The sequence below is a fragment of the Engystomops pustulosus genome, chromosome 1 (assembly GCF_040894005.1).
Source record: "Engystomops pustulosus chromosome 1, aEngPut4.maternal, whole genome shotgun sequence".
Taxonomy (NCBI): domain Eukaryota; kingdom Metazoa; phylum Chordata; class Amphibia; order Anura; family Leptodactylidae; genus Engystomops; species Engystomops pustulosus.
In genome coordinates this window covers 178,509,185-178,536,825 of record NC_092411.1, presented here as the reverse complement: position 1 = coordinate 178,536,825, position 27,641 = coordinate 178,509,185, and the positions used below count along the sequence as shown (strand labels likewise).

The 27,641-nt window shown below is 40.3% G+C and overlaps 1 protein-coding gene across 3 annotated transcripts in view; it reads right to left on the bottom strand.

The window, feature by feature from the left end:
- The window catches only part of LOC140068392 (poly [ADP-ribose] polymerase tankyrase-1), a 150,621-nt gene that overhangs the window by 82,910 nt on the left and 40,070 nt on the right, over window positions 1-27,641 (bottom strand). For all 3 annotated transcript variants that reach the window (XM_072113995.1, XM_072113996.1, XM_072113997.1), the window contains 3 exons: window positions 17,957-18,052; window positions 3,571-3,607; window positions 2,281-2,356 (listed from right to left, as the gene is read on the bottom strand). In XM_072113995.1, the coding sequence (XP_071970096.1) occupies window positions 2,281-2,356; window positions 3,571-3,607; window positions 17,957-18,052 (209 nt within the window). The remainder of the gene's footprint in view (window positions 1-2,280; window positions 2,357-3,570; window positions 3,608-17,956; window positions 18,053-27,641) is intronic.

The window sequence follows — 27,641 nt, the reverse complement described above, 5'->3', positions numbered from 1 at the left end:
CGTTTCATAATTTTCAGATTTTTTAAAATTCTGTTGCAGCATGAAAAGCAATGTCTTCCTTTAAGTTGTTTATTTTCATAGAAACGTAATTAATTTTTACTTGGGTCAAGTCATTTCTGTGACCATTGTGAGTTTTTCATTCATTAAACAAGGGCTACCAGCAATTTTTCCCACATGTGTAACTCCTCATCTCCAGTCACCGCTGGCCTCTGTTGCATAGATAGTGTGCACCTGCGTTTTGTGCAACAGCAGGTATACCCAGTGGACTGTTTTACAATGCTGTGGTCATCCCATGAATCACGGACAATGCACTGGCCAGATTCCACTGGCCACATGCAAGGGACGCGACTACTTGCATATGTTATAGTTATATATGATGCAGGAAGTCCTTGCTTCCCGCAAAATTGTGAAGATGATTACAGTTTGGGACTGCTGTTTTGCAGGGATGCAGTAACTCTATGCATCATGTTTTATATGATGCAAGGAGTCTTGGGCACTGTGGTCAGTCCCCGAGTCATACAAGAACCACAGCAGTGTGAAAGGCCTTATGAAACATGCAAAAGAGAATACTAAAATGTGGTAGATGTTAGCAAAGCTTTAACAAAGTTACAAATACTTAGAAGGGCCTTAGAGCTTTAAACCGTGGGGGCTCATTAGAGTTTCCCTACACAGAAACACTACTAACACTGCTCACATGCCCGTGTCAGGAAACTTATTTTAGGGCAGAAATATTACAATTGTGTTCAGTGATACTTTTTAGCAATATTAAAACATGCCTCAATATCTTTAAAATGCACTGTACAAAAGGCTCTAGTTAAGTAGCAAGTGGAATTAATGCTAAGCTTTGTAGACAGCATTGGTGCAGTTTTTCTTACATCTATGTAGTCACGTATCACTGTGCTGCCAACACTACTTAGCTCCATTATCACTAATTGGCAGTTAATTATTGCTTCTGATAACACCAAGTGAAAAGAGCAAGAGGATGGGACCAGTTTAAAAGACACAAGGGTCTACCCAACTAGAAAAGTTACCCATTTAGATAAAAAGTTTATTTTGCTAGCCAATTAATAGTCTGAAGAATGACTTGCAATTTACTTAGTAATCTTATCACATTGTCCATGACCTTAACTGCAGAGCCTGCAGCCATAGTGTAAGCAAAGGTAAGCAATTTATTAAATTCTGCAGTAAAACATTTGGAGCATGCTATAAATACAGATGTGCTGCTTTACAATGCAAAAGGTTATTTAAAGCAAACCTGTCTTTATAGGCAGCAAGCTTTAGATGCAATGTGCACAGTCGCTTTACAGCAGCAGTCGGACAATATATTATTTACCTTTAATATATCAAAGACCAGGGATACAATTTAGAGAAACTAATTACTGCATAGAGCAACCAGTATACATTTTCCATACATTCTGTGAAACAGTATAGAAACATGAGGTCCACTGAGCATGTAATCAGACACGCTTTGCCCACCCCTTTTTGTGATGTTTTGTCTTTTTTTTTTTTTACACTTTTGTATACATGCTTTCTTGACGTGTATACATTGACAAATGGTGGCAGACGTAGGCACAGTTGTTGCCATTTAACATCATGAACATCCAAAACGTACGCGCTCATCGGAGGCAATGGATGACTATGGGGAACGGAGGCAGTGTATTGCATCCCTCCTCACAGCCCCACCAAGCGCATACGTTGTTCGGCAGGATTCCGTTATGTCACTGCCCATATTAGGACAGTGACATCACTGGAGGAACACCCCATTCATTATCAGCAGCAAATTGCAGAGTGCTGCTGATGTACGCTCCACATGATATTGTTTGTGTAAGGAAAAGTTTTACAATTATCTAATATACTCTGTGTATCCATTCCTCGCATTTTTGCTTGGTGCCCAGCTATAGAAAGCTTCTATGTTTATTTCCTGTGGATAGAGATATGACCATTGTCACGCGATGAACACGCAGATGCATTATATCATACAGCTTGGATTATTCTCTGTGGTACCAACCAGCCGTACACCGTTGTGACCATGGTCCGATTTCTGTCCACTGGAAGTAAACATAGAAGCTTCCTATAGCAGGAAAGCAAGAAAAGATGTAGAAAACCACAAGGAATTGATACAGAAAGTATATTGGAAAATTGTATAACTTTTCATTACACAAACAATATGAATTATTTGCTGAAAGAGGATAATCCCTTTAATGATGTGAAAAAATAATTCTGTTATCTTTAGGATTTGGCACACTACAAGCAAACATGTGAATACACTGGGGTGCTCACCTTGCGTCCATCACTTGCATGACAGTTCACATTTAAAGGTGTTAGCAGAGCCATGAGTTTTTCCTCATTTCCACTCCTACAAAAATGGAAAACATTAAACATATTACATAACTGAATTTCCAAATGAAACATCTAAACACATTTAATACACTCTTGGCTTCTGAGGGAATTCTTAGAAAGCGGCATAGAACTGGCAAATAGTACCTAAAAACTTCCGTTCTGAAAAAAAACCTGTGCCAAAGACATGCACAAGTATGTTCTTTTTATAAGACTAGCTCCTCCAATCCCATATGTGCCTATAGTTAAAACCATTATATGGCATCCCACCAACAATGTGAAGTAGATGCAGTAAAAAATGCCCAGACTCGTCCAGCGCTAGGTCTACTAAGGAACTCCTTAATGGCAATGACTTCTTCATCTGCCCTTCATATCCATGCAGCATCAAAATACTTTTTTACCAGATCCACAATGTCATACACCTGGCTTTTATTTTAATTTTTAATTTATTTAAAACAAACAGGCTCTAAAAGAGGCCCCTCACTGTTACTTTTTCATCAAATGCATGCATAAACAATTATGTTTGTCTCTAATATTATTTAATTTGACCAATTAAAAAAAATATTTGTAAAGGTACATTTTAGTTATGTCAAAAGGAAGTGAGGGCAAATTCAATCACATAACGTGTAACTTTGGAGATGGGAAAAGTCAGCATAATTTAATTACACAAAATTTGTGTGTGTGTGTATGTGTGTGTGTATATGTATATTATGTGGGTATGTATATAATATATATCACACATACAAATTTAATATAAAAATATTACATATATACATACACACATACAATATATGAATACACAATAAAATAAATATATCATTTAGTGGAAGATTTGTATATTTAATCCTGTGCTCAACTTGCAGCATTAGGTCTTAACCATCAAGAACAGGTAACAAGACCACTATGGGAGGGATACATTCTGTTGCTTAGGGGGGAAGTCTAGGCAGGATACATTTCCGCCAAGCATCATATAACATCATCGTAAAAGACACAATATTTGGCATGTCATCTGTATGAATCCCCTGTTCTGTTTCTCACAGGCAGCCAAGTGTACAAAGATCCATACTAATGAACTTGGCCAGCTGTGTAGTGAGCACCAACAAAACAATAACACTGCAATGCCATTGTAAGGCTTGTAAGCCGGCTGTATCCTTTTACCCCTAACCCCCCCCCCCCCCCCCCACACCTCTTCCCATTCTCACTACCCTGAAAGGAAATTTAAAGGGCACTCACCTGGCAGCTTCCAGGAGTTCGTCCTTTTTGTATTCACCTAAATGATTGCAAAATATCATGCTGTTAGCATTGAGTAGGAGGCTGGAGGAGAAATGTACAAGCTATCCAAGAACAAAATAAAAGAGAAAAAACGAAGGGGAGAGAAAAAGGAGGAGAGAGAAGGGGAAGAGCAACAAGCCCACACCCAGGCTGGGTGATGGAGCAGTGACGTTAGCCAGATTGTGAAGGCAGCATCATCAGTGCCTTGGAGACGGGCGGCAAATTGACGCAGCTCCTTGTCCAATCCTCCCATGAAATGGCTTTCTTTAGACAGCCAATGAATGTAAAATTATGTGTCCAGATACACATTCTGCTCCAGCAACTGCATGCCATCCACAGGCAATGTCTCTCTGCTCCGTTCATTACACCCTCCCCTGCTACCGTGAACGGGCAGTCACAGTACACATGGTAAGTGGAAGGCATTCAGACAAAAGGAAGCCACTGAGCATATCTCCGAATGGTACAAATTAGTAGTCACATCTGTGCCCCACCCCTAACCTATGCAAACAAGCCTCTCTGGGGGATGTCACACATCAATACATCTACCTACTTCTTTTCCTTTGTGCATTGCCATTTATTTTTAGATTGCCTGAAGAGCAACATGAACAGAGGAGAATTACTGCATCCAATCGGAAAACATGATATGTTTGAGAATGACAAAAGCAAATGTAAGACATATTCTATAGACCTGCAATGTAAACAAGTGGTTGCCAGCGGACAGATAATGCAGCCCATCAAATAGATGACCAATCTATATCAGACACAGAATACGACATTACAAGCACAAGAAGCAGGGATATGAAAATTAGGAAAATAGAAAAGGTCATAGATGCTCTGAATTAACCTTCTCTAAGCCAAAGGATATGTAATATATAATTCATAATACATTCAGTACACAACAGAAAAAAAAAATAGTAACACATATAAAAATAAATTTTTGCCAAGTATATGAAAGCCAATTCCACAACAAGCATGCATAAGTATGTGAACTTTCGTGCATTTACACCACCATTTCCTTCAGATTTCAGGGTCGAACTACACACTTGTTCAGCATTTAGAACTAATTTATATATTTTTCCCAAAAATGATGTGTCAACTGTGCTGACCATTTGAAGACCAAAAAGAGCAATGCCATCCACTATTTAGCAGGTGCATCTAAGCCATAAACCATACACAAATGTTCATGATGTGGGAATCCGATGATCGATAATGATAGAGCGTTATTTACAGGGGTTGCCAATAAAACCTGCAGACAGTACAAGGTCACCTGATCTACTGTCAGAGCCCCGCATAAGAGCCCGCGCAAGATCCAAACCAGTGGCAATCCATCGTAAAACAGCACAATCCATAGTATATTGTCCATCTGGCTTTACTGCAATGAAGGTGCCATGTGGGTGTCACATGACATATAGTGCAGAAAGTGTAGGAGCACCCTTTTGGCAACAGGAATGGTAACACCCCATCACACCGCCATCATCATTTATGCATTTCTAAGAGGAATAAAAAAGGACCAGCACATCCTGGAAAAATGAGAATGGTTCCTCATAATAATTATTATAGGGGGACTACAAGTTACACATGACATTAGAACCAAAAATGCTATTCAAGTAGAGAATATGAACTGTAACTTTTTTTTTCAGATATGAGTTTTCTCGTATTGAAATCCATTTTTTCTTGCAGCTTATAATTCTAACTTGTGAAACTAAAATGCAACATTTTTTGTACTGCTGCCTACGCATACTGATGGGTGAACGAACATCTGAAAGTGAAGAAAACGGGCTCTTAAATTGCTGACAAAATAATTATTACAGTTGTTATAATAATATTTTATTTCCATACGGCCCACAGGGGCATAGGCACAGAGAAAATGGAGGGTTACGTCCATATGCAAGCGACTTCACTTCTTTTCACATCTTTTTTGAATCTTCAGTTATATTTATAAAATATTGCAGTTACAGGGGCTGTGAAAAAACTTCTCTGAATCCTTACTGAGGTGTTTCCATCTCAAACATTTATGCCATAGTAAGGAGGGAGATTGTTGAGCACATAGAGCTTGCTCTCTCACTTATATGGGAGATCCAGAAATTGCCATCTCTTGGACAACATGCCATAAATGCTAGAAATAAGAATGCCCATTTAGGTTGCAGCCACACGTTCAGTTTTTCAGATGCAGTTTTTGATGCCGAACCAGGAGTGGAGTGAAAATAGAGGAGGAGTAGTTTCTCCCAATGATAAGTCCTCACCTATTATGATCCACACCTGCTTTTGGGTTCAAAAAATGCATCTGAGTCAGCTTTGACTGCAGCTGTAAGAGCAGACTGAGGCAGTGATCCAAGATCACATGGACCCATACTTCCAAAATATTAACCCAGTGTACCCTGAATGGGAATAATATAAACTACACATAAGGCTACCTGCACATGAGCATGTATCCTGTGTGTCATTGACAGGTGAGTTACAATCATCCATCCGTGACACTTAGTCACAGATTACAGATTTGTTGCCGAATTTGAAAGTAAGCAACAGAGATGTGGACATTGCAATTTAGAGCTGGTTCACATCACCACATTGTGAATGGGATTTATATAATAATTATTGCTGCAGATTCCAGGAAAAAAAATAAAACTGTGCAACGTTTGCAAAGTCTAATCCATGTATATATCTGATCACATTGCTGTATCATGGCATGAGCACTGTATGCCTTCATGGAAATACATAACAAGGGGTACACATTGCAAATGTAATAGGACCTTAGATGACATCTCCCTGGTCAAATGGCATGAAGTGGCCAATGATGCAACAGAGATCTTTCTCATGTTCCACATAGCACCATGTTCTGTAGCAGTGAGACCTGTCAAACAGGAACAACGAAGTAGGACAGTAACCACGGTATATACAAGGCCTCATTGGACTCACATAGTGGTGTTGGACTTGCATCAGAAGAGTTGCATGTAAATATACAAACTGATTTTTTAAAAATATTCCTTTATTGAACGATTCATTAGCACTACAGGAACAGTGGAGTATGGCATCGTACTATCGTACGCAGGCAAGAATGTGTCCCAAGTGCGACAGCATACGATAAAATGTAAAACAAACAGCCGAATCGGACGCGAATCATATAGCAAAATCGACAGCACATACAGCAAATACATTGATCAACACACCCAAAGCTCGCGTTCAGGTGGGTCAGATCTGGTTGAATACCGGGTTTGTGTAATTTGGGGCACTGAATGTGTCTGCAGGGTATTCCCATAGAGCAGACATCGGGAAGGGAAACCTTTTGAGAAATGTGTCAGGTTAGTGACAGAGCAGGGACCACGCACAATCTGTCCATATATGGTGTCGCTGAGGGCTTCCCCACACACAAGGCTCTACAGTATACTCAAGTATAAGCCGACCCGAGCATAAGCCGAGGCCCCTAATTTTACCACCAAAAACTGGAAAAACCCATTGACTCGTGTATAAGCAGAAGGGTGGGAAATGCATTGGTCACAGCCTCCCATACATAGCCAGCCCCCAGTAGTATATAGCCAACCAGTCTCCTGTACTATACAGCCAGTCGCCTTTAGTAGCCAGCCAGCCCCCTTTAGTAGCCAACCAGTAGCCAGTTTGGTCAGCACATAAGAAAAATAAACTTAGATACTCAGCTTCGGGCGGTCCCGATGCTCCTGTCCCAGAATAGGGTACAGACATCAAAAATGCCCTTCTAAATGAGCCCTAAATTATGCTATTTAGTATACTATTTTATATTAACATTGCCAGGATAACCTTTGCAATATATATACTACACTGTCATAAAGCACTAAAGGTCTCCTGTCAAATCACTGTTATTGATCGCATGCGTTTCAATGGAAATGCATTTGTGAATAGATGTGTGCACAGATGTGCCCACAGATGTTTGGATTGCATTTCTAAATGTAATGTAAATGCCCCATGTGACCGCACCCTAAACATTCAGATAAAACTTTTTTCTTTTCTTGAATGTATTGTATCGAGTATCGTATCGCACTCAAAATTCTGGCACCGGTGCAACGCTACAAGGTAAAGCAATTAAACACAGAATAGACATGGCTAAAGGGATGAGGCAGGGCGGACAGGGAAGGACAGTCTAAGAGGTAGTCAAATAGGATCAAGGCAGGTGGGGGAGGGGAAAGCTGTGAGCAGGAGTAGCACTTCAAATATCAAGCAAAAATCTCACTGGAAGGTGGAGTATTCAGGGGAATTCTTAAAATCTAGCCAAGGGCCCCAAGTGAGAACAAGTTGTTCTCTAGTGTTATTCAAATAAGCAGTTAATTCCTCCATCCTTTGGAGTAGAAGAACCTCAGGGAATCTGTCTGAGCCCAAAAGAGTGCGAGTGGTCATCCACAATTTTGGGAATATGGTTCTGGAGGCAAGTAGAAAACCAACTATGGAGCGTTTAGCCTTATTGCGGATGATGGGGAGTATGGATAGAAGGAGCACTGCTGGGAAGTTCTCCAGGCAAAAATCTGGATACTTTGGGTATTAAAGTTAAAACTCGGGCCCAGTCTTGGGTAAAATGTTCTCGTTCACAATACCAACATTACCGCTCTCTTGCTTGTTGGAGGTTCTGGGTATACACTCACCGGCCACTTTATTAGGTACACCTGTCCAACTGCTCGTTAACACTTAATTTCTAATCAGCCAATCACATGGCGGCAACTCAGTGCATTTAGGCAAGTAGACATGGTCAAGACAATCTCCTGCAGTTCAAACCGAGCATCAGTAAGGGGAAGAAAGGTGATTTGAGTGCCTTTGAACGTGGCATGGTTGTTGTTGCCAGAAGGGCTGGTCTGAGTATTTCAGAAACTGCTGATCTACTGGGATTTTCATGCACAACCATCTCTAGGGTTTACAGAGAATGGTCCAAAAAAGAAAAAACATCCAGTGAGCGGCAGTTTTGTGGGCTGAAATGCCTTGTTGATGCCAGAGGTCAGAGGAGAATGGGCAGACTGGTTCGAGCTGATAGAAAGGCAACAGTGACTCAAATCGCCACCCGTTACAACCAAGGTAGGCAGAAGAGCATCTCTGAACGCACAGTACGTCGAACTTTGAGGCAGATGGGCTACGGCAGCAGAAGACCACACCGGGTGTCACTCCTTTCAGCTAAGAACAGGAAACTGAGGCTACAATTTGCACAAGCTCATCGAAATTGGACAGTAGAAGATTGGAAAAACATTGCCTGGACTGATGAGTCTCGATTTCTGCTGCGACATTCGGATGGTAGGGTCAGAATTTGGCTTCAACAACATGAAAGCATGGATCCATCCTGCCTTGTATCAACGTTTCAGGCTGGTGGTGTCATGGTGTGGGGAATATTTTCTTGGCACTCTTTGGGCCCCTTGGTACCAATTGAGCATCGTTGCAACGCCACAGCCTACCTGAGTATTGTTGCTGACCCTGTCCATCCCTTTATGACCACAATGTACCCAACATCTGATGGCTACTATCAGAAGGATAATGTGCCATGTCATAAAGCTGGAAACATCTCAGACTGGTTTCTTGAACATGACAATGAGTTCACTGTACTCAAATGGCCTCCACAGTCACCAGATCTCAATCCAATAGAGCATCTTTGGGATGTGGTGGAACGGGAGATTCGCATTCGTATGTGCAGCCGACAAATCTGCGACCAAAATCTCTGAGGAATGCTTCCAGCACCTTGTTGAATCTATGCCACAAAGAATTGAGGCAGTTCTGAAGGCAAAAGGGGGTCCAATCCGTTACTAGCATGGTGTACCTAATAAAGTGGCTGGTGAGTGTAGATAACTTATCACCATCAACACTGTAGGGATTCAGTGATCCCTGTATCAAGTTAGAAAGTTAATAGCTGCACACTAGATAAGGCCAAGGCTTCAGTCTGTAAGGGAATACGTAGATAGGGTGAACAATGTACTGGAATATGGTTCATATTTGAAAAGAAACTCTAAAGCCAAATTTGAGAAAATTTGGGGGAAACAGATGGACACACAAGGACTGCAATAGCGATTGCTACATTGCAATACATTAGATCTGCAATACAAACTTTCTAAGCCTGCACGTGGAGACAAGGGAGGCAGTGAATATATAGATTGCTATACTTTAAGGTGGATAGACCCTACCCTTAGGAGCTGACATTGAAAGCGGAGGCCCTTAATAGGACATATTCGTATATGCCTTCTTATAAGGTACACTCCACTGATGTTACAATGTAATGTACATTTAATTGTCTGTTTGTATCATAAAATCAAATAAAAATCGACAAGATGCCGCTGGGCATGAGAGGCATATCTTATGTAAGCGAGCAGGGACCCAGTACCAATGGGATAAAACTTTGTAGTTTGTTTCCCGAGATTTGCCTAAGAGAGTGCGGCAGAGTTCCATAACCTTTGCCCGATCCTCAGGAGAATAGGTTGTCCCAATTACAGACTCCCAAGTTTGTACAGTTGGATTCTCAAACCCTGCCCACTTATCTAGCAGAAGATTGTATAGCACTGAGATTGCATGGAAAAAATTAGCAACATAGTGCCTTGAAGGGTAAGAGAGATCTCCGCAAGTTCAGTCTTCCCTTGCACGTTTTAGAAATGTGTCAGTTGTGTGTAGTTCCACTTCGTTCTGGGAGGACACTGTGGGCCTGACATCCCTTTGTCTTATGTAGGTTGTCACGTTTTGCTGAGGAGCTTTTGAAAGTTAATGAAGCCTGGGACCTATGAGGTCTAAGAAAATCAGCTCAGTGGGAAACCAGGGTTGTGTGTAATTGAAGTCATAGGACCAACAAAAGTTTTGTGTTGGGAGTCTCACCTTTTGAGGGTCAGCTGCACTTGGTAGGCTATGACAGGTAAGTTAAATAGTCTGTGGTCTAAGGCGTATATAGGCAACCAGGGTGGAGTTGTCAGAGGTGAGGGTGAAACCTGTTCCTGTTGGTGCACCCACAGTTTACTCCTCTTGTTGTGGAACATGTGATGTATCCCTGCCAGTCTTGACACCACATCGTAACCTCTGCAACCAGCCCACCCCGGAGCTTCCTATGTATCAGCTTCGCCCTAGGAATCCTTGGGAAGAGAAGACACCTATAGGTAATGGCTCGAGATACCTGTCAGTTTGCTATATTGGTTGCTAGGGGGTAGCCTAGAGCAAGTACAAAAGCCTGGGCAGAACGGTCATATTAACACAGGCTATTCTACACGTCCTCGAGAATGGTTTGGAAGCCCAATTAGCCAAATCCTGTTGCAATTTCTGCAAAAAGACTACAAAATTCAGGGTGTAAGTGGTTCTGAAGGCGGAGGATGGTGGGGTAGGTTATAAAGAGAGCTATAGTAATCATGAAAAGCAGCTGCTCCATCTTCAGTTTTATGGACGCAGAGACCTGAGAGGTTTTTCATCAGCGCTACATATGTGAACGCCTTCGCGGCATGCAGGGTTTTGGCTAAAAGTCTACCCAACTTACAATGAGCAGGCACAAATATATCTGCTGTCCTTAAAGAAACACACAAAGAGAATCATATTTGTCCCATAACTTGGACATATTCATGATTATGTTTCCTCAGTTACAGTAGAGGATAAAAAGATTGGGGTGCACCTATATCCTGAGTTTCATGAAAATAGCTGTGTGGGAACCCAGTCAAATTTCAGAATACCTATGATTTTAGGAAGACCCCTTTGTCAGTCTTGGGAACTCCATCATCACCGGAAGGCTGATGAATTTTCTTTGCTGCGTTCCCAGTAACTACTCCATAGAAAGGGTATTTTGTTTCTTTTATCCCATTATATTTTTGGAGCTGTTTGTATGTATTGTATATATGTTGTTTGTAACCTTTTTCTTATCTGACAAGTTTATATTTTAGGTGTATTGTATCTATACGTATATATTAAAGTTTAAGCCTCTTCCTATAGCCTTGGAGAATCTAAGTTTCAGAAGGGATTTACGTTACCAGGCTCTTTAGCATAGTATATTTAGTGGTTGCATGTTCTCCGTGATTTACTAGCGTGCACTGCCTGTGCAAATGAGGTGCCCATGGCCTTTTTAGCTTAAAGGAGTATTCTCGTCTGGGCATTCACATCCAGATTCATTAATTTGCCATATATAAACATTTCTTCAATTAGATGTCATTAAAAAAATGTTCCTGTGTGAAGATAATTTCCCATAAATGTAGTCATATGGTCCCTTAGAAACGAGATAGCTTCCTCGGATACTGCCACCACTGCTGGAGGGATTACACAAACAAACAAAAAGTTTTTGTATATGAAATATCCGGGAATTACTTCATGTCCTACAGCCGTCCTGTAGTAATGATCGCTGAAGCCATGTGGTCAGGCAGGACTCAATAACGCATGTCTGGCCACCCCTGCCAGAGTGTGAGGTGGTCATATCCGAGGAAGCTAACTCGTTTCTAAGGGACAACATGGCTACATTTATGGAAAATTATCTTCACACAGATACTTTTTTTTAATAACATCCAATTGAAGAAATGTTTATAGATGGAAGATTAATGAAACTAAATGTGAATGTTCAGACGGGAATACCCCTTTAAGTAAATTCCTTGGCAGTGGCAGTGGGTTGAGTGCTTGGGAGTAGATTAACACAAAGATGACATCTTGAGTATGTAGGTGGGCATTATAGGCTAAACTGTGAGGACTCCCTAGTGCAAGTGTATCCAGTGACTGAACTCCAGAGTGGCGGTTCATCACAAAATAAAAAAGGCAGTGCACATGAAGTACAGTAGATTATTGTCACTCCTACAAAAAACAAATACATGCTACCTGGTATAACGAAAGGTACACAACTATCCTGTTTGAATTGGTCATGTACACTGGTTCATTGACTGCTGCAGCACCTTCTGTGGACTTAGTGGACACATGAGCCTGCCCAGTCACTGTTACACATCATCATGCTGAAATTTTATGTGGTAAAAAAATGGTAATTCGGAGATTTGTCCGTGTCTCTTGAGATTACACACTGGGAACAATAACATTGAATTTTTTGATGCTGTGATACCGGTATGTATCATGTTTATTTTTATCTGTGTTCAAGGGGAACATTTTTTTTTTACACTTTTTACTTAAAAAGGTTAACCCGCATGATCTGTACCATCACTAGTGTTCGATGTGCCAATATACATGGAGTGGGCTCAGCCCATGAACCTACTTCATACATCCTTAAAGGGAACCTATCACCACATTTGCCCATATACAGCCAGTGACAGGTTCCTATAGAGCTCTAATAACTGACTGACATCCTTCTTTTAGCTAAAAATAGTTTCACTTCCATCCACATAAATCACCTTTAATCTTATATTGCCTGGCATCAGAGGGGGGGCATGTCCTGTATGACCGGCCCCTCCCATCTACTCCTCCCTATTCCTTATGCCTCCTTACTGGTCCCAGTTCATGTCATGTGACCAGTGACGACATCTCAGGTAGTTTATCCTTTTAATAATGCATCAATCTGACCACTATGTACTCTATGTATGTGATCACATGAAATCACAGCAGCCTCTATGGCAGTGGTGGTGAACCTATGGCACGGGTACCAGTGGTGGCACCCAGAGCCCTTTCAGTGGGCACCCAGGCCATCACCACAGAGGACCCCAGGTATTTTCTTGCAGTCCCAGAGAGCCCAGGACTTGCTGTGCACAGAGGTATTTTAAAGTGACAGCGCTATTTGGGACAACTGGAGAAGTGGGAAGGTGTGGACAGATCTGCATTATCATTGTAGCTCCTGCTCCGGCCCTGACAATTCTTCATGTTTATGGGACCCTGGAGGGAAGGTACAATGATCATCCAATTTCTCCTATTTTCTGCTTTATTGGTGTCCTCAGGGTGCTGATATGAATGAAAGCTGTGATAGAGCAGGGAGTATAAATCACAAATTACATTTTTGTGTTGGCACTTTGCGATAAATAAGTGGGTCATGGTTTTAGTTTGGGCGCTCGGTCACTAAACGGTTCGCCATCACTGCTCTATGGACTTCTACTCCTCTCCATCCTCCATGGAGGCTGCTGTGATTTCATGTGATCACATACATAGAGTACAGTATATAGTACCCTTTCACATGGGTTTTTTTTTTTTTTTAAACTACATTCATTTAGACCAAAAATGACACTTTCATAATCAATAAAATGATGAAATGCTCTGTAAATTTTAATGCCCAATTTCTCCTGAGTGTTCCAATACCCCATATGTGGTGGTAACCTGCTGTATGAGCACATGGCTGGGCATAGAATGGAAGCAGCGCCATTCACAGCAGATTTGTAATGTCACATTGTACAGGCTACAAAATTTTTTGATAATGTGAACATATGACGGTTTATTATTTGCGGGGTGAGATACTATGTATAGATAATTCAATTTGAGGCTCTATAGCTTATTCATGAGATTTTGTTAATTATTTAAAGGGGGACACAAACAAAATGATCAATTTTTATTTAGGATTTTTAGCACTTTTTTCCTGTTTGCCTTAACATAAGAATAATATTTTATTTTACTTTATTCATTGGTTCACTACGATTAGGGTGATACCTAATTTATATCATATTTCTTATCTTTTACTGAGCAAAACCAATATTGGAGAAAATCAATTTTTTTTTTTTTTACGATCGACAACTTTTCAGGGGCATAACTTCTGTATTTTTCTGTTGACAGATCTGGTTGAAGGCTTATTGTTTGTGAAATGAGTTGTTCATTTCAGTTGTATCATATTAGGGCACACAACTTTTTAGAACATTTTTTGTGAGAGTTTTGTACACAGGGGAGATAAGGGGCACTATTCCCCAGTCATTTTTGAAGATAACATATATGCAATGGAACACTTTCACAGGCGTGTCGCTCAAAATATTCTGTGGTGGTGCTCTAACTTTATAAAAAGCAATATAACAGAATTCTTGCAATAATATTTAGTAGAAATTGAAGAGTGTTGGCACTCAACACGATCCATAAAACTTCTTTCCTTTATTACACTTTCATAAGAGACATGTGACAATTACAGGGATGGGGTACACAGCAGGAGACAAAAACACAGATACAAGTTGTTTCATGCAATCCTTAGCGCTTTATCTTGCCTAAGGATGAAAGATGAAGCGCTAAGGATTGCGCAAAACGACTCGTCCCTGCGTTTTTGTCTCCTGCTGTGTACCCCCTCCCTGTAATTGTTGCACGACTCTTATGAAGGTGTAATAAAAGGAAAGAAGTTTTAACGATCGTGGTGAGTGTCAACTCTCTTCAGTTTCTACAAAATTTTATTGTTTGTGAGAGTATTTGAAGCAAAATTTAATATTACGGGAAGTTTTTTTTTTTTTTTTTAATACTTCATTCACCTAGCGGGTTCGATATGGATTTAGATTGTTTTTGTATTGGGTTGATTAGGGGACTTTTATCATATTTAATTATTATTATAAAATGGTTTTTACTTTTTGTTTTACAATTTTTTTTATTTTCCAGACTTGGGTTTAAACAAGTCTTTTCCCTGCACTTATGCATGGTCAGTTCGTTACAGCTGGGTCCTGTCAGGAAGGGGAACCCAGCATGAAGAGAAGCTGGCAGCCTCTGGGCACACACCAGACCCACACTTGCACATGCAGGACCCGTTGTCTTCTTCTGACCCACCCAACGTAGAAAGGTGCCCCGTCAGAAGAAGTACCCATAAAGGCCACCGTAAAAAGCTGATACGGTGGTCATTAAGGGGTTAAGCTGCAAATTTTTTTGTTATTACCCAGTGCTACACTAACAGTATGATTGCATATTATATTGTCTATTATGACACATGCCTAAAACCGCATCACATGCGTGATAATAGGGTTTTCACAACCCTCTACACCTCCCTCTGTAAACCTCTGCACAGATTTCCAGTGTGGGTTGAGTGATAGTGGACTATCTGCCTTCTACCTTGCTTGTCAAAGTAGGATACAAGTCTCTGCAGTAGCATAGCAGTATGCAAATATAATAAGAGAAGTAGAAGCTTTATTATCGCCTGCCAGAAGGGGAAGGAGAATGATTTTATCCAGCTCCTGCATTCAGCTTTGTTTTAAAAAAAAAAAGGATTTTACCGAGGGTTGAATGAAAGCAATGTATTTGGTAAAAGGGGCAATCTATGAAAATCATCACCCAATTTTGCAGATGGGAGCAGTAGCTCTTCCTTCTCTCCATCATCCTGGCTGCAAGCATTAAAGGGAACCTGTCATCAGCAATTGAACTTATAAACCACTACCAGAATATTGTCAAGCATCACAACACCTTCTAGTTATTGTTTCTTTCATGGTCCTGTGTGGTCGCATCATCCAGAAAATCATCTTTTAAGTGAGCAGTAAATTGGTTGTGTAAAGTCAAGGAGCAGGGGAGTTTACCACTGAAGTCAAGGTGGGTAGTTCTGAATGCCTCCTCCTCTGTGAATGACATCATGCATTGAACTTCAGAAGATCTGGGTAGTGATGTCTCTTGATGCAAGACCATCAATTACGGAGAAGGGAACTTTCTGACTAAGAGAGAGCTGGACTTCAGTGTTAAAATCTCCTCCTACTTGACTTTATACAACCAATTTACATCTTATTCCAAGTAGATTTTCTCAACATATTGGTAGTGTTTTATTAGGTCAATTTCTGTTGACAGGTCCCCTTTAACATCCATGATTGAAAAAAAAAACCCCTCTACACAGTGAAGCCTATAGGGCAGATGTCACCCTAATCTTCACGTACTCATTGGTGAATATGGTCAGACATTTTAAACAAACAAGGATATATTTAACAACAGTCCATAAGATCTTGCAGTACGCACTTATCAAACATGGCTGCCAGTTACCCATTATCTGAAACAGATAATCATTGCACACAATGAAGGTGAATGCCAATCTTTTGTGCTGCGTTACAGACTACCAGCAGTTAATTGCCAGCATGTCAACAATGCAGCTTTTCAAACCAACCCCATCAATCGTATGGGCGCTAGGGAGACGAAATCAATTGCTTTCCTGACAGTAATTGAAAGGAAGCTACTTAAAATCGAGTTATGTTGATAGCAAGAAGGACCCATGCCATACATTAAAGACACAAAATAAAAAAAACCTCAACACCTGTTCTTAAAGTGAGCAAAGAACGCCAAGCATTGTTATTGACGCCAGCATAAGTAAAACATCCAGGGTTACAGATCCACTAGGGCAATCACTTATCAACTCCTCTGCCTCATACAGGATGCCAATCCAATTTTGCTGAACTACCATTTCATTTATAAACTTGTATAATAGATGAAAGTTACTCCAACATGAGAAGGGAAAATACTGAAGGGCAGTATTTCTGACGCAGTGTTCCAGAAGTTTAGAGCACATGGAATTGTTTGAGGTGACCAGCGGTGTTCCTCCACTTAATTCAGACCAAATCATTATCAATACCTCCATAGCCTGTTGTAAACAGTTCAGGAAATGAGAGGAAGAACTAAGCAGAGATCTGTTTGGGACTAGCTGTGCAGTCACCTTTCAGCTGCCCAGTGTAGCCATAAAATATGCTCTGTTAAAGAGAAGTTTTTCTAGCCTGCCACATTAAGCACTGTAGGTGGCGGCACAATTGATGCCATTTATCACAGCAAATAGCAGCAAGAAGCATATGAACCACCAACATCTTAGTATCCTACACAATCAAATGCAGAGTGTTACCAGACAGTGTGCTGGGTAAAATACATTTGTCCTTTCCCTCAGGCCGTGCAGCGTATCATGAATGCTTTGCTCACTTACTAATATGCTTTTGATATCCTTGGTGACAAATTGCTCAGGATGGAAAAACGGTTCTGCTCATTGCATCCCCCTGAAGAAATTACGTGGAGAGCTCAGGCCACGTAAAATAAAAGCAAAGATACAGAGGACACAAAGCGATGCTTTACATTTTGTTTTATGTTCTTTAAGCAGAAATAAAAGGTAGAACCCAGTCATTATCGAAGGCAGAAAACACAGCATTAATCCCTGGGGTGGTGATGGTGAATGTAAGTGGAGGAGCTGGCGGTACATAATGCTACCTACAAATCACTGTGCCAATAACATACAACTCTGGATAAACTGATTACATCTGATACATAGAAAGCACAGGCAGCTGATGCTCAATATCCCTCCCACTTTATTGTCAAGTCTCATTACTTTACTTCACAAATCAAATTGCCTTCTTTTGCCACTTAACAGGAAACTATAATCATGGAGAAAATCATCAACTTCCAACAAGGGTTAACAATGACTAATGACAGAATCAAGACATTTTACACCAGCAATTTAGAAATGCAGTGTAAAAGAAAACAGGGTATTATTAGGACAGAATAGAAAGCAGAGAAATCAGAAGCACAACACACAACACCACAAGCAATTTAGGAAGGTAATTCTTACCGGTAAGGACAGCTTTTGCTGAAGGATCAGCCAGGTCCAGGGCTGATTTGCCATCGGTGTTACGGATGCTGGGATCAGCGCCGTGCTGCAGTAATACTGTACAAGGAAAACAGAAACAACGTCTGATCTCTGGGAAACACAGGGTACTCACAGCAGAGACTTTCCTCGGCATACTGTTATAATGAATATTCATTTCTCTCCCTTTCTTTGTCTATTTATTAGTGAACCACGACAGCAAGAGACTCAAATGAGCAGATAAAAAACAACAAGTTGACTAGTCAAGGTATGTGAGCACCACGTGATTCTGCATCACAACGAGAAATCTGGGTATCCAGTGATACAGAGTTTCTCTCATCCCTCCCTCTTTTCCTTCAAACAAATGTAACAGAGAAGCAGCAGGCACACAGTCTCATACTGACATAATACTGCTCCATCCGACACGACTCATTGCTTGGCAGCCATGGCTCATGTCTTGCATATAAACCCCTCAAACACCATGGCACATTCTTACAAAACAAAGCTCAACCCAAAATGGCACACGCTGCTTCTATCAAACAGCTTACACAAACCGTTATAGAAAATACATTTGCCATTAATTATAGATAATTACGGTATGTATGCAAGTAGAAAATCTCTATATTGTTATACTTGCATGAGCTACAAATTTACAAAAAAATAAAAAAATAAATAACAGGCAGTGAAATGCCCTTAAACCCATTTAGGACGCAGATAGTTTATAGCTTAAAAAGAACCCGTCAAGCAAATTAACTCATCAAAACTACATATATTTTCATAAACTGCCCTTAGAAAGCATTGCCAATATCCCTACATTGTCCCCCTACATGCCTGTACTCTTAAAGCAATCAGGTACTAAAGCTGTATGCAAATGACCTGAGAGAGATCCAATGAGTCATTATTATATTCAGCTGTCCAGCTAATTCATGAGTGGGAGGCGCAGCCACACCCCCAGTGCTTGACTGACAGCCTGTATAATGGTGTGACACTTCAGGCTCTGGCTTAAACACCCCCTGCAGCCTGTGGGGGCAGATTTATAATAGGATTTATTGCAGGAGCACCACCATATCATAATGGCCATGCCCCCTCGCCAGGTCAGTAGGGGTTTTTTTGTAAAAAAAACGACAGGCGTGTCTCTCATGTGTATAGCAGAACATGTCAGGTACTTGTGTAGCTGATGTGTCTCTCATGTGTATAGCAGAACATGTCAGGTACTTGTGTAGCTGATGTCTGTGTCTCACATGTGTATACCAGAACATGTCAGGCACTTGTGTAGCTGATGTGTCTCTCATGTGTATAGCAGAACATGTCAGGTACTTGTGTAGCTGATGTCTGTGTCTCTCACATGTGTATAGCAGACCATGTCAGGTACTTGTGTAGCTGATGTGTCTCATGTGTATAGCAGAACATGTCAGGTACTTGTGTAGCTGATGTCTGTGTCTCTCACATGTGTATAGCAGACCATGTCAGGTACTTGTGTAGCTGATGTGTCTCTCACATGTGTATAGCAGAACATGTCAGGTACCTGTGTAGCTGATATCTGTGTCTCTCACATGTGTATAGCAGAACATGTCAGGTACCTGTGTAGCTGATGTCTGTGTCTCTCACATGTGTATAGCAGACCATGTCAGGTACTTGTGTAGCTGATGTCTGTGTCTCTCACATGGTGTATAGCAGAACATGTCAGGTACTTGTGTAGCTGATGTCTGTGCCTCACACATGTGTATAGCAAAACATGTCAGGTACTTGTGTAGCTGATGTCCGTGTCTCTCACATGTATATAGCAGAACATGTCAGGCACTTGTGTAGTTGATATCTGTGTCTCTCACATGTGTATAGCAGAACATGTCAGGTACTTGTATAGCTGATGTCTCACATGTGTGTATAGCCGAACATGTCAGGCACTTGTGTAGCTGATGTCCGTGTCTCTCACATGTGTATAGCAGAACATGTCAGGTACTTGTGTAGCTGATGTCCAGGTCTCTCACATGTGTATAGCAGAACATGTCAGGTACTTGTGTAGCTGATGTCCATGTCTCTCACATGTGTATAGCAGAACATGTCAGGTACTTGTGTAGCTGATGTCCGTGTCTCTCACATGTGTATAGCAGAACATATCATGTACTTGTGTAGCTGATGTCTAAGTCTCTCACATGTGTATAGCAGAACATGTCAGGTACTTGTGTAGCTAATGTCTGTGTCTCACATGTTATAGCAGAACATGTCAGGTACTTGTGTAGCTAATGTCTGTGTCTCTCACATGTGTATGGCAGAACAAGTCAGGTACTTGTGTAGGTGATGTCTGTCTCTCATGTATATAAGAGGAAAGAGCTTGTCAGGTACTTGTGTAGCGGATGTCTGTGCCTCTCGCATGTGTATGGGAAAAGAGAGCATATCAGGTACTAGTGTATCAGCAGGTACTTGTGGAGCTGATGTCTGTCTCTCACAGGGAGCAAATAAAGCACAACAACTAGCAATGCTTTTACTATACATTACACACAGACCAGAGCAAGGGGAGAAAAGGAAAGATTTGCCCAGGCTCATTTACATAATAAAGACATTATTTTAGAATGATTAATGTATGATGACAGGTGCCCTCCAAGGCTCAGCCTCATTTTTTTGTAATCTGACATGCATCGCAGTGATTTTTCAGCATTTGTTGTACTTTTCGTTACCAGTAAATTTTTGCTGATAAGTTTTGCATTTATTTAAAAAAGGTTTACATTTTTTGAAAATTTGCCATTTTTCAAAAATTCTAAATTATCTACTTTTCAGATAATTTTACCAACCAAAGTAGTTACTAAATAATATATTTTATATATGTCTCTGGTTTTCAGCATTTTATTAAATGTCTGGATTTTTATTTTGGAGTCACGCAGTTTACAAACTGAACATTAGTGTTTCGGATTTTCAAGAGGACTTCAAAATTGACATTTTTGGAAATCATTATAGTTTTTAATGAGATTTGCCATTTATAACATTAGAAACCCCCAATATAGCTCTCAATTTTTAAATCTGCACCCCTCAAAGCTTTTAGAAAGTTTGCTAACCATAGAAGATCTTCATAGTAATTAACTGGTTAAGGACTGGGCCCTGTTTTTTCATGTCCATTTTTCACTCCCCATCTTCAAAAATCTATAACTTTTTTATTTTTACACGTAAAGAGCTGTGTGACGGCTTGTTTTCTGCGTAACAAATTGCACATCATAGTGATGGTATTGAATGTTCCATGCCGTGTACTGGGAAGCGGGGAATAAATTCCAAATGCAGTGAAAATGGTGAAAAAACGCATTTGCGCCATTTTCTTGTGGGCTTGGATATTATGTCTTTCACTGAGCGCCCCAAATGACATGTCTACTTTATTCTTTGGGTCGCTACGATTAAGGGGATACCAAATTTGTACAGGTTTTAGAATGTTTTCATACATTTACAAAAATTAAAACCTCCTGTACAAAAATTATTTTTTTGATTTTGCCAACTTCTGGCGCTAATAACTTTTTCATACTTTGGTGTACGGAGCTGTGGGTGGTGTCTTTTTTTGCGAAATTTGATAATATTTTCAATGATATCATTTTTAAGACTGTACGACCTTTTGATCACTTTTCATAGATTTTTTTAGATTTTTCAAAATGGCAAAAAAGTGCCATTTTCGACTTTGGGCGCTATTTTCCGTTACGGGGTTAAAAGCATTGAAAAACCGTTATCATATTTTGATAGATCAGGCCTTTTCGGACGCATCGATACCTAATGTGTTTATGATTTTTACTGTTTATTTATATTTATGTCAGTTCTAGGGAAAGGGGGGTGATTTGAAATTTTAGGTTTTTTTATTATTATTTTTTTTTTTACTTTTTTTTATTTTTACTAATTTTCAGACTCCCTAGGGTACTTTAACCCTAGGTTGTCTGATCGATCCTATCATATACTGCCATACTACAGTATGGCAGTATATGGGGATTTTCCTCCTCATTCATTACAATGTGCTATCAGCACATTGTAATGAAGGGGTTAAACCGAAATGTGTGGGTACTCACAGCAGAGACTTTCCTCGGCATAATGTTATAATGAATATTCATTTCTCTCCCTTTCTTTGTCTATTTATTAGTGAACCACGACAGCAAGAGACTCAAATGAGCAGATAAAAAACAACAAGTTGACTAGTCAAGGTATGTGAGCACCACGTGATTCTGCATCACAACGAGAAATCTGGGTATCCAGTGATACAGAGTTTCTCTCATCCCTCCCTCTTTTCCTTCAAACAAATGTAACAGAGAAGCAGCAGGCACACAGTCTCATACTGACATAATACTGCTCCATCCGACACGACTCATTGCTTGGCAGCCATGGCTCATGTCTTGCATATAAACCCCTCAAACACCATGGCACATTCTTACAAAACAAAGCTCAACCCAAAATGGCACACGCTGCTTCTATCAAACAGCTTACACAAACCGTTATAGAAAATACATTTGCCATTAATTATAGATAATTACGGTATGTATGCAAGTAGAAAATCTCTATATTGTTATACTTGCATGAGCTACAAATTTACAAAAAAATAAAAAAATAAATAACAGGCAGTGAAATGCCCTTAAACCCATTTAGGACGCAGATAGTTTATAGCTTAAAAAGAACCCGTCAAGCAAATTAACTCATCAAAACTACATATATTTTCATAAACTGCCCTTAGAAAGCATTGCCAATATCCCTACATTGTCCCCCTACATGCCTGTACTCTTAAAGCAATCAGGTACTAAAGCTGTATGCAAATGACCTGAGAGAGATCCAATGAGTCATTATTATATTCAGCTGTCCAGCTAATTCATGAGTGGGAGGCGCAGCCACACCCCCAGTGCTTGACTGACAGCCTGTATAATGGTGTGACACTTCAGGCTCTGGCTTAAACACCCCCTGCGGCCTGTGGGGGCAGATTTATAATAGGATTTATTGCAGGAGCACCACCATATCATAATGGCCATGCCCCCTCGCCAGGTCAGTAGGGGTTTTTTTGTAAAAAAAACGACAGGCGTGTCTCTCATGTGTATAGCAGAACATGTCAGGTACTTGTGTAGCTGATGTGTCTCTCATGTGTATAGCAGAACATGTCAGGTACTTGTGTAGCTGATGTCTGTGTCTCACATGTGTATACCAGAACATGTCAGGCACTTGTGTAGCTGATGTGTCTCTCATGTGTATAGCAGAACATGTCAGGTACTTGTGTAGCTGATGTCTGTGTCTCTCACATGTGTATAGCAGACCATGTCAGGTACTTGTGTAGCTGATGTGTCTCATGTGTATAGCAGAACATGTCAGGTACTTGTGTAGCTGATGTCTGTGTCTCTCACATGTGTATAGCAGACCATGTCAGGTACTTGTGTAGCTGATATCTGTGTCTCTCACATGTGTATAGCAGAACATGTCAGGTACCTGTGTAGCTGATATCTGTGTCTCTCACATGTGTATAGCAGAACATGTCAGGTACCTGTGTAGCTGATGTCTGTGTCTCTCACATGTGTATAGCAGACCATGTCAGGTACTTGTGTAGCTGATGTCTGTGTCTCTCACATGGTGTATAGCAGAACATGTCAGGTACTTGTGTAGCTGATGTCTGTGCCTCACACATGTGTATAGCAAAACATGTCAGGTACTTGTGTAGCTGATGTCCGTGTCTCTCACATGTGTATAGCAGAACATGTCAGGTACTTGTATAGCTGATGTCTCACATGTGTGTATAGCCGAACATGTCAGGCACTTGTGTAGCTGATGTCCGTGTCTCTCACATGTGTATAGCAGAACATGTCAGGTACTTGTGTAGCTGATGTCCAGGTCTCTCACATGTGTATAGCAGAACATGTCAGGTACTTGTGTAGCTGATGTCCATGTCTCTCACATGTGTATAGCAGAACATGTCAGGTACTTGTGTAGCTGATGTCCATGTCTCTCACATGTGTATAGCAGAACATATCATGTACTTGTGTAGCTGATGTCTAAGTCTCTCACATGTGTATAGCAGAACATGTCAGGTACTTGTGTAGCTAATGTCTGTGTCTCACATGTTATAGCAGAACATGTCAGGTACTTGTGTAGCTAATGTCTGTGTCTCTCACATGTGTATGGCAGAACAAGTCAGGTACTTGTGTAGGTGATGTCTGTCTCTCATGTATATAAGAGGAAAGAGCTTGTCAGGTACTTGTGGAGCGGATGTCTGTGCCTCTCGCATGTGTATGGGAAAAGAGAGCATATCAGGTACTAGTGTATCAGCAGGTACTTGTGGAGCTGATGTCTGTCTCTCACAGGGAGCAAATAAAGCACAACAACTAGCAATGCTTTTACTATACATTACACACAGACCAGAGCAAGGGGAGAAAAGGAAAGATTTGCCCAGGCTCATTTACATAATAAAGACATTATTTTAGAATGATTAATGTATGATGACAGGTGCCCTCCAAGGCTCAGCCTCATTTTTTTGTAATCTGACATGCATCGCAGTGATTTTTCAGCATTTGTTGTACTTTTCGTTACCAGTAAATTTTTGCTGATAAGTTTTGCATTTATTTAAAAAAGGTTTACATTTTTTGAAAATTTGCCATTTTTCAAAAATTCTAAATTATCTACTTTTCAGATAATTTTACCAACCAAAGTAGTTACTAAATAATATATTTTATATATGTCTCTGGTTTTCAGCATTTTATTAAATGTCTGGATTTTTATTTTGGAGTCACGCAGTTTACAAACTGAACATTAGTGTTTCGGATTTTCAAGAGGACTTCAAAATTGACATTTTTGGAAATCATTATAGTTTTTAATGAGATTTGCCATTTATAACATTAGAAACCCCCAATATAGCTCTCAATTTTTAAATCTGCACCCCTCAAAGCTTTTAGAAAGTTTGCTAACCATAGAAGATCTTCATAGTAATTAACTGGTTAAGGACTGGGCCCTGTTTTTTCATGTCCATTTTTCACTCCCCATCTTCAAAAATCTATAACTTTTTTATTTTTACACGTAAAGAGCTGTGTGACGGCTTGTTTTCTGCGTAACAAATTGCACATCATAGTGATGGTATTGAATGTTCCATGCCGTGTACTGGGAAGCGGGGAATAAATTCCAAATGCAGTGAAAATGGTGAAAAAACGCATTTGCGCCATTTTCTTGTGGGCTTGGATATTATGTCTTTCACTGAGCGCCCCAAATGACATGTCTACTTTATTCTTTGGGTCGCTACGATTAAGGGGATACCAAATTTGTACAGGTTTTAGAATGTTTTCATACATTTACAAAAATTAAAACCTCCTGTACAAAAATTATTTTTTTGATTTTGCCAACTTCTGGCGCTAATAACTTTTTCATACTTTGGTGTACGGAGCTGTGGGTGGTGTCTTTTTTTGCGAAATTTGATAATATTTTCAATGATATCATTTTTAAGACTGTACGACCTTTTGATCACTTTTCATAGATTTTTTTAGATTTTTCAAAATGGCAAAAAAGTGCCATTTTCGACTTTGGGCGCTATTTTCCGTTACGGGGTTAAAAGCATTGAAAAACCGTTATCATATTTTGATAGATCAGGCCTTTTCGGACGCATCGATACCTAATGTGTTTATGATTTTTACTGTTAATTTATATTTATGTCAGTTCTAGGGAAAGGGGGGTGATTTGAAATTTTAGGTTTTTTTATTATAATTTTTTTTTTTTTTTACTTTTTTTTATTTTTACTAATTTTCAGACTCCCTAGGGTACTTTAACCCTAGGTTGTCTGATCGATCCTATCATATACTGCCATACTACAGTATGGCAGTATATGGGGATTTTCCTCCTCATTCATTACAATGTGCTATCAGCACATTGTAATGAAGGGGTTAAACCGAAATAGCCTCGGGTCTTCGGAAGACCCGAGGCTACCATGGAGACTGATCGCCGCCCCCCCCCCCCCCGATGACGTCACGGGGAGTGGCGATCCCAGGTAAGATGGCGGCGCCCATGTGCCGCTATCTTTTTGAGGCTGCCGGCAGCCATCGCTGTGAAAACACCCGCGATCGGTGCTAGCAAAGACTTACCGGCTATGGAGAGGGCTCAGCCCGTGAGCCCTCTCCATGCAGAGCGACCCAACCGCCGCCGTGAATACACGGCGGGCGGTCGAGAACTAGTTAAAACAAAATGGAGTTGAATTCAGTAATACATTCATTAATCCCAACAATTGACACATTCACAAAACATATAAAGAGAAAACCCATCTTAAAATTTGTTATGCAATTCATCCCGATTACAGGGACACCCCACAAATGGACATTACTTGTTGTATGGGCGCAGAAGGAAAGGAGTATGTGTTAGCCAGTTTTAGTGTTTTTTAGCTGGTTCATAGGCGCACTTTTATGAGCTATAAAATATTAGTTTTTCCATTCATGTTGCCATGTGAGGTCTTATTTTTGCCGGATGTGGTGCATTTTCAGTGATACAATTTTGCTGAAAATGTAGCAACGTATTTTGGGGGGGAAAGGGGGAGGGGATGTAGATTGGGTTTTTGGCTGTAAATTACTGCTGAAATCCTGTGTTTTCCCGGATGACACTTCAGCTCCGATGTAGAGCTAAACGGTCAACGGTTCCAGGAGGTACTTTTACAGCATGGAACGTAATTAGCCAAGTCCAGGAGTGGCAACTGGTTAAAATTCACCTGTCATTAGGAATATAATTTTTCACTGGAGAGAGGTTCCAATAGCCTTTGCTACGCTGATTTTAAATATTTATTGATCAGCTTTATGAATATTTCCTCTACTTTATAAAACTTTATTTCATTTAGCTCGGCTCCCTGCCAGCAGCCAGCGTCTCAGTCTTTGCATTTTTACTCACCTCCACACACATTTAGCTCCCTCACTCCTCCTCACTTCCTGTTGTGTACATTAAGAAGGCAGGGAAGAGAGGGGAATGGTGTGGGGGAGAGCAAGAATGCATGAGGAGGTTGAGGTCGCTACAGCTGCAGTTGCTGGCAGAGAGTCCGGTAATGTGAAAACATTTTGTAAAGTAGTGGCAGTTATTCAGAATGCTGATAGATGCATTTTTAAAATCTGCAAAACATAGGCTATTGGAACCAGTAACTAGCTATAAATGACATTCCTGGTGACAAGCATTAGGAAACATTTCTCCATTTGTAATCAAGCAATACTGTAGACCCACTATCACTTATTACAGAATACCGTTCCATTAACCATTGTAAAGCATGTTAACCAGACAATGTACTATGGCATAATAGTGCCCAATAAAAGAATGAAGTAATAAAATACATTTCCAGGGTAGAGTTAAAAAAAAAAAGGAAAAAGCAAAAATAAAAGGTCATCATCCAGCTAAAAATAAAAACTAATACACCGGGAAAACGAAAGCCACATTATGCCTATTTATATACACTGAGGTTAGCAATGGAACAACTCCAGACTGTCACTGACCTATCAATGACACTCACAAACCTTATCAATTGTACATGAAAGAAAATAAGGAGAGCAGTAAACATTTCAAGGGGGTTTCCAACATAATCAAGAATTACAATTACAAAGAAGGGAGACAAAAAAAAAAGTCAAAAAACGCATTTATATGGACATTTGGATGTCCCCCCCCCCAATAACATATTTTTCACATGATTTGATTTGTAGATGTGTGTTATATGTAATCTTTAGGAAAA